Here is a 13,557-nt window from a genome sequence, read left to right as displayed (position 1 = left end):
GGATACGTGAAGTCTGTATCCATAATTTCTCTGCCTTTCCTCCCTTTGTATTACTTTGCTTACAGATATAAGTAGCAGCTCAGAGCCTGGCTTATTCTTTGTGGCCACAGCTACAGTTTTGTAGATGTGCATATTATGTAGTTATATACCTAAACAATTAATTGTGAATGTTAAGCAACAGTTTTGAAGTAATTAAATTATAAATTCAGTCTGCTGTGGAAATGATCTTGATGTCAAAGTGAGAAGTTTTATTTCTGTATGAGCTCTATGCTGTTACGCTGTCTGCCCAGGAGCAACACTTGCATTCTAGATCATTTCAGTACTGCAGCGTAACATTTACTGATTTCTTTGGAAATTCACTTCAGTCAGAGTGTAACAACTGTTATTTTCTTCCACAGATAAAGAAGGTTGCAATATATCTATGTCGCAATAACACCATTCAGACAATGGAAGAACTTCTTTTTGAGCTGCAGCAAACCGACCCAGTGAACCCCATAGTCCAGCATTGTGATAATCCTCCATTTTACCGTTTTGCTGCCAGTAACAAAGCCTCAGCTGCAGCTTCTGGTATGACCTGAATATGTTTTCTCTATGCTCTCCTGCTCTTTTGAGTCTTCATCTCTTTGTCGAAAACCATCTCTTACTTTTGCATTTATTGCATCCATGAGAACTGTGTACAGAAAGTACAAGTTGCAGGGCCTTGCTGCATGTCTAAATTACAGTTCTTTTTAATTCCTAATGTTGTATGTGCTTTGTTAACGTAGGCTTAATTATCTTAAATATTTTAATTGCATATTACCAATATTTGATGCTGTTCAGAATTCTACCACTCTTCAGAAAACTCCACTCTCTAGTGGTTCTTTTGCTCAGAGCAAGAAATCATTATCAAATGCTGTAGTCACAGCAGATACATCAAGTACAGTTTCCTGAAAACTGAGAGCCTCAACGATATGGCAGTTCTGTTTTGAAAGGCCTAATGCTATTTCCAAGCTGCAGTAGTCAAATATACTTAAGAACCAACCCCACATTTAACCTTGTAAATGTTTTGCCAAATCCTTGGAAAACAATATGCTGTCACTTAAGCATGAGCTTAGTTTGAGAAGTAGAAGGGCATAATTCTGTTAATCTGCTGCTCAAAGCATGTAGATTTTACACCATCCAGCTGTGGAAGCAGGTCCCTGTTTGTAGAAGTAAAAGTGTTCATTCATATGTGCAAGTACTTGCAGGGTGATCACTTTGACTGTAGCTGCTAAAAACTCCTTTAACTTAGGGGATTTGATTGCTTTGCAGATTCTGTCTGCTGCATGTAACAGGAGTTCTTATTCACATCTCTTTTACAGGAACCACCTCCAGCAGTAACACTGTCGTAGCTGGCCAAGACAGTTTTCCTGATGCAGAGGAGAACAGAGTGGTGAAAGAGACTGATGAAAGGTTTGTGGCTTGGGTTTGTTTTTTTCCTCAAAAATGTATGTTTTCCTAGGCTAAGGGTGAGATGTTGGACAAAGATCTGCATTGTGTTGTGAGGAACTCTGGTGCTCAGACTGATGCTAAGTGGTGTTATCCCAGTATGTATAATTTTTTTTTTAAAGTTATTCTCAAGATTCTAGTTCCCAACTCTTGTTTAATACTACTTTGTACAGGAGCAACTGTTAAACCTACATTGAATGAATTGTGCTGAGTAGATCATAGTTTTGTAGGAATCATCCACAAAGGTGAAAGAAATAAACAGGAACGTGCACCAAATAATGACTACTAAAATCTTCACGAAAAATCAGATTTGATCACACCATTTGATTTCATGGACAGTGAGTAAAATTTAGTTTGCAGATTTGTATCAATAATTGCAAGGACACCTTATTTGTCTGGATAAAATGTCTTATAGAGGACAGCCATAGAAACTATTTTGCTGGAAATCTTATTACCAGTTTAGACTTTTGCTACTTTTGGTACACGCTGACAAATGATGAATGAATAAATGCAAAGCCTAAGGGCCGTCAGATCCTAGAGCACGTAGTTTCTCTCACAGAAACACTCTTAGTTTTGCAAGAGAAGTTTGAACCATTTGCAATAGCATTTGTCAGTAAGTGTATTATTATTACATTAGTCACTGATAGTCACTAGTATTACTTCAGTTGTCCAAATCACCTTCCCTAAGGTTCAGGGCTTAGACATACAGAGATAATTATGTGGGCAAACCTTTCAGTATTTCAGAACTGTTTGAATTACTTCTCTACATGTTGTAAACATGAGTAGCATTTTGTCAGGTTAGTTATATGTGTTTGCTAACTGAAATGTAAGTAAAAAATGGCACTCAGTGCTAAGTTTCAAATTGGTAGTAAAACAGATTTGACTCAGATGTTTTTCAGCATATATACTAGAAATTTACTTAAAAGCAAAATAAAACCATTTTGCCCTCTGAATTTTTAAAATTATTCTTTATATAAATGTTTATGGCTGTATAGTTTTAAGTTAGATTTTTATTTAGTTGATTTACTGGCAAAATGAGGAAACATCTCCTGCGGTACTTTAAGTCGGGGTTTCTTGTCTTATGTAGTTTTAAAACCTTTAAAAAATATTTTTTTATATTCACATCTGCCAGAGAATTTATGATAAAAGTGAAAGGAAAATTACAAAGTTCTGATATTGGTATTCAGGTTCCTGCTGAAAGACACCTCAGAAAAAAATGGAAAATAGCTTGCCTGAATTCATTGCTGGCATTTATGTTACCAAAGCTGTCTGTAAGTGCATCTGCACTTCAAAACCAGTTTGTCAGTCTTAGAATGTCCATTAATAATGACTTCATGTGTCAAGACATATGAAATAATGAAGGTCATAGAATAGCATGTGTTGAGATGGCTCACAATGCCTTTTTGTCAACTGCACAAAGAATTTATTGCACCCTTCTGTGGCACATGTAGTTTGGAGACAATGTAATATGTTGATTTGTAGTGAAATATCCTGCATTGACATGTATGAACATTAGTAAGAAATAGAATAAAATTTTGTCTAGAAAATCTTCAGTCTTGTCTTGTTTTATACGTGGTTATTTGTAATTAGTTTCCTAGCTTTGCAGGAATGGTGATGTTTTTAGATCATCACTAGGGTGTGAGCTGTCAGTATGGCTCCTCTCATTCCACTTCAGGCCTGATTACCCTGAAAACACAAGGTGGAGGAAGTCGAAGGAGATCACTAGTAAAAGTTAGCTTGTCAGGAATCTGTGGCAGATTTGAGGACAGCTGTGAGCAGTTTGCTCTGGTTTTCATATCCCTTAACTTTTCTGTTAGGTCTGCTCTGGCATTTGCTGGATTCTCCTCTTGAAGCGTGATCAGCTGCAGCTTTTCCTGCTTGATACCTGTGCAGGCTTGCCTTTGACTATCCAGTCAATTACAGAATCACAGAATATTCTCAGTCAGAAGGGACCCACAAGGATCATGGTGTCCAGCTCTTAAGCGAATGGCCCACATGGGAATTGGACCCACAACCTTGGCATTATTAGCACCATGCTCTAACTACATTAGCAAGTTGGCAGAATTTTACCCCTGAACATGATGTGTGACAAATATTATCTGTGAACAGTTTATATCTTAGTTCATCCTTAGGCAGTTTCTTACTTCAAAAAAATCACACATTTGCAGCATGAGAGTTTCCCCTTGCTAAATTTTAAAAGCTTATGACACAAGAGCACACTGTTAGAACTTCTCAGAAACTGGCTGCAGAAATGTTTTGTGGAAAGAATCAGCATTACATTCAATCGCTGTCTCCTCCTGTGTAAAAAAGTGCATGCTTCAGGAAACACTTTTTTTAGGGTAAACACAAAGTCCAGATGTTTAATGTCAGTCAGTGTTTTTAATGAAGATTTTTTTTCTTGTATTTGAAGGTTCAGTAATGTCATCAGAGCACATACCCGACTGGAATCGAGGTACAGCAATAGCTCTGGAGGATCTTATGATGATGACAAAAGTAAGTTCTATTAAATTTGATTAAATTTCTGGTGTTTTGGTTGGAGAGGAAAACATTCTAATGACCAGCACAGGCTGTCTGTTTAAGTTCTGTATAAACAGTAACATAGCATCACCATACAGGGAGTGTCCTTACTTTACCTCCAAACCGCACTTAATTTGCCTTGTCTAATCTGGGTTCAGTCAAACCTGTTTGAAGGCCAGAGAACTTCACAGAAAGCAGCAGCAGAGAATACTCCAGAGAGTAACACATTAGGCCTTTCATACATGGCAAGGCAAAAGACTTACAAGAGCATTAGACCAAGCACTTTGAGTTGTGCCATTTGGCAGTATATCCCTCCAGATCAAGTACTGTTATATGAGCATGAAAACATATTCAAGAGTTTCCAAATATGAGATCTTATCTCCTCATTAGCTTTTATATGTTCTCTGCAACCAATTTCTGGCTGCACTGTGCCGAACATGTGTTAGAGGGGAGATGGAGCTCCTGAGCATCTTGCTTCTTCTTCTTAATGTATTTCTGCTAAATGGGCTGCAAATGGACACCTGGTGCTCAGCAGAGGTTCCAAAGAAAACCAGTGTTACCTGTTGAACAATAGTGTAAAACTGAGGAGTTGGATGGCTTGACTTCATTTCTGGAGTGAATTGTAAGGAAGACAATTTATGGATTTTGGTTAGGCCCTAACCAAATCTTGAAAAGGCAAGATCTTGTTATTGACTTTCATTTCTGGCTTATTAAAGCCAGGTCAAGTAATATATAGGCCACAATGTCTTGGTTTGGTATTACAGACACCATTTTGGAACAGTATTTTGACATAAAAAGTAGAGATTTTATATATTCTTTAATCCAAGTAGTTTTTGGCAATACTCTTCTGCAAAATATGCAAAGAATGTAAAATACAATGCAATAGGATAATTTAACGTACATCAACAACTATTATTAATAACTGTGAAGCATGATACTGACAAAGTGTTGTGTATGTACAAACTGTAGTGTTTAAATATACAAAAAAGTGTGCAACGTCTTAAACTCAGTGGGGTTTAGTATACTTGTCTCGAATTTTTTATGGCTTTCCTGTGAAGAAGCTACTTAAATGCTTCATCAGATGTTAATTGAAGCGCTGGTGCTAATCTGATCTGCATGAACAATCTTTCGAAACAGGACAATATTTATATTACCCGAACAGCCTTCAAAAGTAGCTGGTTTTGACAAGAGCTCAGAGTGATAAAAGGTTAAAAAATATTGAAATTTTCTTTGCTCTTTTGGAATGTCTTCTCCAGCCATAGCCCAAATGTTTTTTCCTGCCTGTACCTGCAAGCTTTATAGTACCATAAATATTTATGCAAAGTGTTCTTCTCACAGGGGGTCCTTTAGCAAATATATGAATACCTAGATAGAAAATAAAATGGATTTACTTAGCTTCTGACATTTATATAGAATTCTGATAGAAAAGAGTAAATCTTATACCTCTTGTCATTTTAGAAGATACATAATGCAACTTCCATTAAGAAAGCACAACTTCCTGCCTCTGACAGGCAGCCAAGGCTGCAAAGGATTTGGTGGTGTGGCTTCTCCCCTCTCTCTAGTCTACGTGAACATACATGTGTTGCTGAGGGTATTAAAACGTAACACACCTCTGCAGCACAGAAACACTTTTTGTTCAGGCAAGGATTGTATGTTACCTTCAAGGTGCTGCTTTTTTTTTTTCTCTCAATTTGCACATAAACCTGTGGAAACAGAAGTGAGGATCTAGTTCTTGGTGTGACTTCATGAAGCTGTATTCTGTGAAACACTTAAATTGGTAGAAATAAGTAGTTCCTGTGCAATGCTTTTTCTGTGAAAAGCATCTGACAAACATTATCTGGTTAATCCTTAGAAGAAGAATATGTGAAAATGGTGTACTTTGCCTCATTATTAAGTCAGTTTGTTCTACTTTATCTGTAACTAATCAGTCATCCTCCAGAGGATCTAAGTAGAGGTCTAAATCATAAAGATATAAAGTGTTCCTTAAAACACCAGCACTGACAAATGGGAGTTATAAAGTTGGCAATCTAGAAATAATTGGAGGAGCAGCTATTGCATTGAAGCTCTCCTGAAGAAGTGGAAATCTGAAGATGTTTTTCCAAAACTAAGAAGTGATGTGCCTTAGAAAAAGCCAGCTCTGATACTTTTGTAGGCATCAAAACAGTTTTGTTTCCCGTGGGAAAGCTGACAAGCCTCAGATACATGCTGTTAAAAAAAAAGGAAAGTGCTGAGAATTTCAAGCTTACCTAAAATACAAAAGCAAAACAACACAAAAACAAAACAAAAGAAATAAACAAACAAACAAAAACATGAAAAGAAGGAACAGAAAAAACCCCCCACTCATTAAAACTTCATAAAGGGCAATGTTTAAATGTATGTCAAAAACAGAAAGGATACTGTCCATGGCAGCATATCGCAGACTGCCAGACCTCAGAAATAAAAACTGACCAGTGGGAACATCAAGAGGAATGAAGGAACAAAATACAGGAGAGATGAATGAAAGTGTGCAGCTGAGACAAGACAGAAAGTGGTGGAAATATCTCACTTGACCCCACATCATTGCAGATAAACAGGTGGAAGAAAAAACCCCAATGCTCATTAACAACAACAGCTGTCATACTAAAGCAAAGTTAAATACATCTTTGAGAAATTCAAGTTATAATTCATCCCTGTCGAAAGAAAATTACCCTGAAGATGGTTTTTGCATTCCGTATGTCTCCTTGCTAATTCAGGACATTTAACTTCAGCCTTTGTAGCATCGCTTAGCAGGGCACTGGTGAGGAGTTGCAAGAATGTGTCACTGGTACACTGCTCCTTGCAGCAGATGGCTTCTGACAGCAGCTTTGTTGGCTGAACTTTTCCCTCATTTTTGAAGAGAAAGTCTGTTGCTTGGTGCTTTGTGATCTGGATCCAAAGCTACCAAGTGGCAGCAGGGATTCAGCTGCCGATCCTACCATTCGGTGCTGTCTGCCTGGAATCTCTTTAATTTCCAGCAGCGTGAAAGAGGGATTAAAAATGCATCACTTGTTATTGAACACAGGAATTTGCAAACCTCATGGCATCTTATGACATTATTCCAAACAGCTGAACTCATACGTTAGCATAAAATCTATTTTAGTGTTTCTCAAAAATGGGTAACCAGACTCGAGTTTTATGCACTTTTTTTGAATGCTTTTCCATGCAGATGATCCTGTTTCTCCATATACAAGCTGGTTATTGAATATTGTTGAAACCAAACAGCCACATCCCCTGCCCATGCCTTACAATGGAGGATGCTGGGCACCACTTGTGGACTATCTCCCAGAAACCATCACACCCCGGGGACCCCTTCATAGGTGAGCTGTTTGTTATTCTGACATTCAGGCAGTGAGATGCTTCCTCTTAGCAGTTGACCAACACCAATCCAACTGGCCCACCACTCAGAACATCTAAAAATCATGCATTCAATTCCTGCTGATTTCCAGTGCAAAAATCAGCATGCAATGAAAGCTCACAATTCTACCAGATTTCTACCAGAAAACCTATTTACAATGTAGGACATCACTGATAAAACTGATGAAACAACTGACACTGAAAAGGAAAATTTCTTTTTCCTAACCCTCTGTGCTTGTTATTCATAGCACTTTGATCTTTTTTTCTAACTAAACCATGCATATTCTGAAATTCCTCTTTTACATAATTTCTATTGACAATAATAGTTTTTTTCAGTAATGGGTACTTACTTGCTTGATACTGTAACTAAGGTACTTCAGCATCAATCATATTGAGAAGAAGTGCTCCAAATTTGAATATTATTTATAGATTGTGTATTTCTTCAGAAACAGACATCCTGTTTCTGCTTTCCCATTTCCAAGAGGTTTGAAACTGATGCTATGGTTTAACTTCCAGGTGCAATATTGCTGTTATCTTCATGACTGAGATGGTAGTGGATCACAGTGTGAGAGAAGATTGGGCTCTTCACCTCCCTTTATTGCTACATGCTCTCTTTTTAGGTAAGACCAACAGAACAAGAAACAAAGTATAATTGTACTCCCATCTTTTACTTTAGTTTTGCTGAAGCTGTAGAACTGTGTTTTTTACATGTTTTGATTATGATTTCTTCCCTCCACCCTAAAAGCAAAAGCCCAAGGCAGTTACAGTCTGTGAATTAGTCTCAAAACTTTGAAGCTTTTGAATATTTTGGCCAATTTCACCCAAATTTGAGAGGTGTGCAGAAATTTGAAGAAGATTGGCTTCTTAAAATATGTCTAAAAACACATGGCATTGCCCCCTGCAAAAAAAGCTGGTGAAACTCATGCTTTCGTCCAGCTTGGTTTGTGATGACAGGTCCAGACCTTGGACCTGGGCTACACACATCAGTGCTATGTCTTGCTTTAGCAAAAACAGTCCATAAGAGAGCCAAGACTGCTGTACTGCAGAGGTGGTGGAGGTAGGACACAGAGCACTGGGGAGCAAAGCTTCATTAATTGCACTGCTAATGGCACACTTTATCATCAGTGTGTTTTGTTCCCTTATGTACCTGAGCATTGAGGCACTGCTTTTCCCCACTGCTGTATCTGTCCCCGACTGTGACACAGTTCAACTGGAGGCTGTTACCTTCCTTGTCCTGCCATTTAACATTATGAAAAGTGAGTGGCCTAATTTTTTAGCAAACAAGGGTATTTAGCATTATGAAGCCGTTTCCTAACTTTCATGGTTGATAAATAATAGTGTTCACAAATAAACACAGCCAGACAGTTGTGAAATAAATTTATTGTAGCTGAGATCACAGTTCACTTTTCATTCAGTCACCATAGTTACCACTAAGTCTATTCAAGGTCAGTCTGGGAAGAGTCTGCTGATCAGCAGGCAAGAAGAGATTAAATTGGGAGGTTACAGCACAGTGGTAAAATAAAGTCTGAGTTGAAGAAGATGCTTTGTTCTCCTTTACTGCTATTCTGTTACCAACTGTTCTGTTTAAAATTTTTTTATGAAATAGGGTTTTGTATATCAGTACATTGATTTCACAAACTTCTAATGAAACACAGGACTAACAAACCAGGACTGTGTTCAATGGGACTCCCAGAGTCAGTTTTAATGGAATATATTTCACATATATTCATCACTTAAAATTTACATTTATTTTGTGTCTGCCTATAACAACTTTTTTCATTTTTTTGTCTATTTCTGTGAACTTTCGTAGTGTAAGAGGGAGCTGAAAGAGAACTGGGTAATTTTATGGATCAAATCAATTACCATTAACTGATAAAACAATGTCTTTACTATGATTTGTAACAAGTGTGAGAAAACTAGTGCTTAAACTTAGCAACTGTCAGAAGAATAAATTAAGAACTTAAGAAGGAGTAGTACACAGCAGCATGACCACTTCAGTTAAGACAGCTTTAAGGAGCCATCAGGGAGCCATGCAAACAATCATGTGCAGCAACAGAGTTATGATACTAGTAGTCCGTTATAAAAATACCTTCTGTGTTTTTACAAAATACAAATAACAAAAGTTATTTGTGCAATAAGGTTTCAACATTAAAGATTTTTAATAAGAAAAAAATAGAAATTTATTAATACCATTTAAGACAATCCCTTAGTTGAAAACTCTCAATTCTAAAATGTGAAAATAAAGCTAAATGTAACTGGTTTAGTGGTAACTAAAGTGAGATCACAGCTTTCAGGCTTCGAGTTCAGTTTCTCTAGAGTTTTATACCTCCTGTGGAAAATTTTCCTCTTCTGTAGTAGAGCTCTTGTGATGTTGTAAGGGACTTATGCTGTACCTTAGCCAAAGGTATGAATGTAATTAAAAATTAAATATTGCTGTCCTGTTGTAATGTGAGCAGTGCTTTTCTGACTGAAAAGCAACCTAGAAACTAGTATGGTGGCTAGCTGGAGAGCTGGTATCCTTTCATTTGTTGGAAGGAGTGAGAAAATATAAAAATGAAAGAATTTTGCAATGTATTTGTGTTTAATGGGCTACTGAATGGTTTGTGGTACTGTTGGTGAAGTAGGCTGGCAGGCTGCTGGTTTGAACTTGCCTATCTCTGCTGCATGAACATCACTGCTGTTTAAAATCTCTTTTGCAACCAGTGTGAAATGAGTTGAACAGCTTGACTCCTTTCCCATGGAAATGTGTCCGTGTCACAGCAGCTTACCCTCCTTGGAACTCCTCCAGGTTAAAGAAGGGACCAGCACTGGACAAGCACAAAGTCTGAACTGTCCTTCTCCCTTCCTAGCTAGCAGATCTGTGCCAATACTTTCATACAACCTTGGGGTTTAACAGGACTTCAGCTACAAGTATTGCCAATACAGAATTTATTTTCAACTAAAAGAACTTATTATATCCTTGCAGATGTATGTTAAAACAAGGTAGGATTGGTTCATTATCTCCCAGCAGATGGAAGTAAATGGAGAAAGGGGAATATGAGCAGAAACCTTAAGAAGCCTAAAAAGAGCCGGGCAGGATGGCTACAGTTCTTTTGGAGGAGGCTGTTGGGAGATGAGTAAGGCCAAGGGTCACAGGACCTCCAAAGAATTGCCCTAAGGAGCCAAAGGCACAGTGTTCAGACTTTGGCAGTATGAGCAGCTTCATGACTGCAGGCCAAACAAGAACCAGCATGACTGGAGTATATTAGAAAATATCTTACTTGAAAGATCTGTTTGCTGCTGCCACACAGAGTAATGAAGTAGCTGCTTTTTTTAAAGAGGAATGTATCTTGAGAAGAGAGGAGTTGAAGAAGAAAAAAATTAACTTTTTCCACACTGAAACTACTCCTAAAGAGAAGAAGGTATTTTTAAATATACTGCAAGGTATTGAAAGATAATAAAAAAGAGATTACTAAAACAGAGTGCAGAAATATCTGTTTCCTCCATATTTGTAATTTGTGAACTATTCAGGCTATTTTAAAATCTTACAGCCAGCCTCAACCAAATCAGAGTCTTTCAGTGCTAGACCTTCAGTTTGAGTTCCACATCCTGAGTTAGGGGCTAATTTCTCATGCTAACCACTGGTAGTTGAAGTTCTGTTTCAAGTGATTTGTCTGTCAGTTCCTGTCTTAATAAATCAGTATCTGCCTCTTACAGTTTGCACTCATTCTAAAACTGATGTCTGTGCAAGAAAGCCAGATACTGTTGTAAGCAATGTAATTACAACCACCAACAAGAATACCTCATTTTTAAAGGTTTTCCAAACCTGTCAGTTTAACACTGAGTGAGACAGAATGCATGAAGCTGTATTGCCACTCATTATTTGTACCTTCTGTATGGGACCTCAGACTGGAAACTAAATATACACATACATTTAAGTAACAGCACTGGTGTGTCTGGAAGTACTACATCTTTTGTTTATTTGCACTGTTGTCATGAACTGCCTTGGAATTTTTGCTATTTCTGGAATGTGAGCTTGTTTATTATTACTTCATATTCAGAGATTGCTGTAACCTTTTCTTTTAGGTCTTGACCATTACCGCCCAGAGGTCTTTGAACACAGTAAAAAGTTACTGCTCCACCTTTTGATTGCATTATCTTGCAATAACAACTACCAAGCCATTGCATCAGTGCTTCTTCAGACCAGAGAGATGAATGAGACCAAGACTCTGACAGTACAACCAGCATACTTACCTGAATATCTTTACACAGGTAGTGGAGCAAAAGAAGAACATTGTATCATACTGTCAGGTTTTGATAAATCAAAGTAATAAAATGGCAAATATGAACAGTTCCCATTAATTTTAATTCCATGTGAACTACCCTAGATATGCATGCAATTTTTTATTAGAAAACTTTTCATGCTACTGAGAAGTTATGTAATGTAAGGCAAAGTATGTAATGTAGTATTTTAAAATTAATAGGGCTAATAACTTCCTGATTCCCCCATCAGGGCGCCAGGGCAACTTTAAATGAGGGCAATCATTCCTCAACCTTAAAAAGAAGTGAATAAATAATTCCATCACAGAAAGAGCAGCAAGAATGTGCAGCTCAGATTTTCCATTAAGTTAAATTTCACATGATACACACCCTCTTTTATATCACAGATAGACTTCATTTCTGTAATGAAATCTGTTTCTACATTAGGAGGCCTACTTCAGACCTCTGCTGAGGTCAGTGTGCTATCATTTTTAGCAATTTACCTGGTTTTAAGGTGTTGGTTGGGAGCAGTTTGTAGAAAGCTGCTAGTTAGATTTACTGTTGTCATGTAATATTACTAAAAGCAAGTGTACTGTTGATTTTTAAAGGAATCACAGAACCAATACAGAGTTATGGATGTAGGATTAGTTGTCTGGAAGAGGGTGAGGGACTTTACCATACAGTGAAAAATGAAAAGTAAAGATTCTCAAATTAGTGGCATTTCCATGGTTCTTTAGGAAGCAATAAGTAATTTGGCTTTATAGGGAATATTACTTGATAACTTATTATTTTTTCTGAGACACAACAAAATTATTTTATAGTAATAAGAAGAAGGGATAGGTATTTTAGATTGATGAACTATTTTGGCCAAAGAAATTTCATCCTGAATAACTTCTGTGAAAAAATATCTCACATGAATTTCCTGTATTGAGTTGGGTGGATTTCTTTACCAGTGCATATCTATGAATTATTAAATACAGAATAAAATTCTTACATTAAAATTACATTACTGCTTTTCTGCCAAAATGAAAAACTGTTTTCATTCTTGTGTCTGAAAAATGTAATTGGTACCCTGGGTCTGGCCCTCTGAAGTTTAAGAAGTTATCAAGACTTGATTTTTTGGACTGTTTTTTGAGAAGTAATATAAAGAGTGAGAGTGTGGGTGAGTAGCTAGAGCAAAGAATCCTGACTGAAAATACTTCAGCTCAGGTTTGTTCCACATAATGTCAGGTAACTAAAATAAGGGTCTTCTGATTTGCAGTGGATTTTGTCCTTCTCCCATTTTTCTCACAAGGCCATTGTTTTCTGTTGTAGATACAGCCTAACATGACTAGAAGTCTAACCTTAAGAAAACAGGTTTTAGTTTCTAATTTCAGCTCTGAAACTGTGGCAAGATTTTGATCTAGCAGAACTCTTACTCAGGTGTTTCATCCTAATGCTGAAAATATTTCATGACTAGTCCACTGGGTACAGTTACTAAAGATGTTAAACAGGAGCTTTAATCATTTGTGTCTTGATTTCCATTACATTTGTAAAACTAGGACAGCAGAATTGTCCTAAAAATTCCACCCTGCAGTTTTTTTCCACATCAGACTAGCTCAGAGAAGTGAACTTTGCATGTACTTTCCCAACTTCTAGATTCACTTATGAAAAGTCCTACTTCTGAATGTGAAATGCCCTAGAATATCTGTTTTCCAAGTACTGTTGTCCTCATGCAGTAAAAGAAGAAATCTTGGCTTTGGTATTTTTTCATTTTATACTGGATTCTACACACTTAGAAACAAAGTACCATTTTCACTCCCATCAGCATTTGGGGGTTGTTGTATTCTGCAGGTTTTTCCTATGTTTCCCAGTGGAAGGGTTCTGCTGCTGACTCTGGAAAGAGCTGCTTGGCAGACACTTCCATCTGCAAATCTGGCCAAAGTGTGCATTCCATCCTTATCTCCTCCCTTTTGGCTGGCA

At 37.3% G+C, this 13,557-nt stretch overlaps 1 protein-coding gene across 9 annotated transcripts in view; it reads left to right on the top strand.

Annotated features, from left to right (window-relative positions):
- Positions 1-13,557, top strand: part of FRY (FRY microtubule binding protein) — a 227,402-nt gene that overhangs the window by 166,385 nt on the left and 47,460 nt on the right. For all 9 annotated transcript variants that reach the window (XM_085061815.1, XM_085061823.1, XM_085061806.1 and 6 more), the window contains 6 exons: positions 399-567; positions 1,341-1,431; positions 3,878-3,960; positions 7,169-7,319; positions 7,873-7,976; positions 11,422-11,607. In XM_085061815.1, the coding sequence (XP_084917941.1) occupies positions 399-567; positions 1,341-1,431; positions 3,878-3,960; positions 7,169-7,319; positions 7,873-7,976; positions 11,422-11,607 (784 nt within the window). The remainder of the gene's footprint in view (positions 1-398; positions 568-1,340; positions 1,432-3,877; positions 3,961-7,168; positions 7,320-7,872; positions 7,977-11,421; positions 11,608-13,557) is intronic.

The sequence above is a fragment of the Lichenostomus cassidix genome, chromosome 1, assembly GCF_008360975.1.
Source record: "Lichenostomus cassidix isolate B80296 chromosome 1, HeHo_3.0, whole genome shotgun sequence".
Lineage (NCBI taxonomy): Eukaryota > Metazoa > Chordata > Aves > Passeriformes > Meliphagidae > Lichenostomus > Lichenostomus cassidix.
Note: the sequence above shows the minus strand (reverse complement) of the source record. Positions and strands in the feature narration are given on the sequence as shown.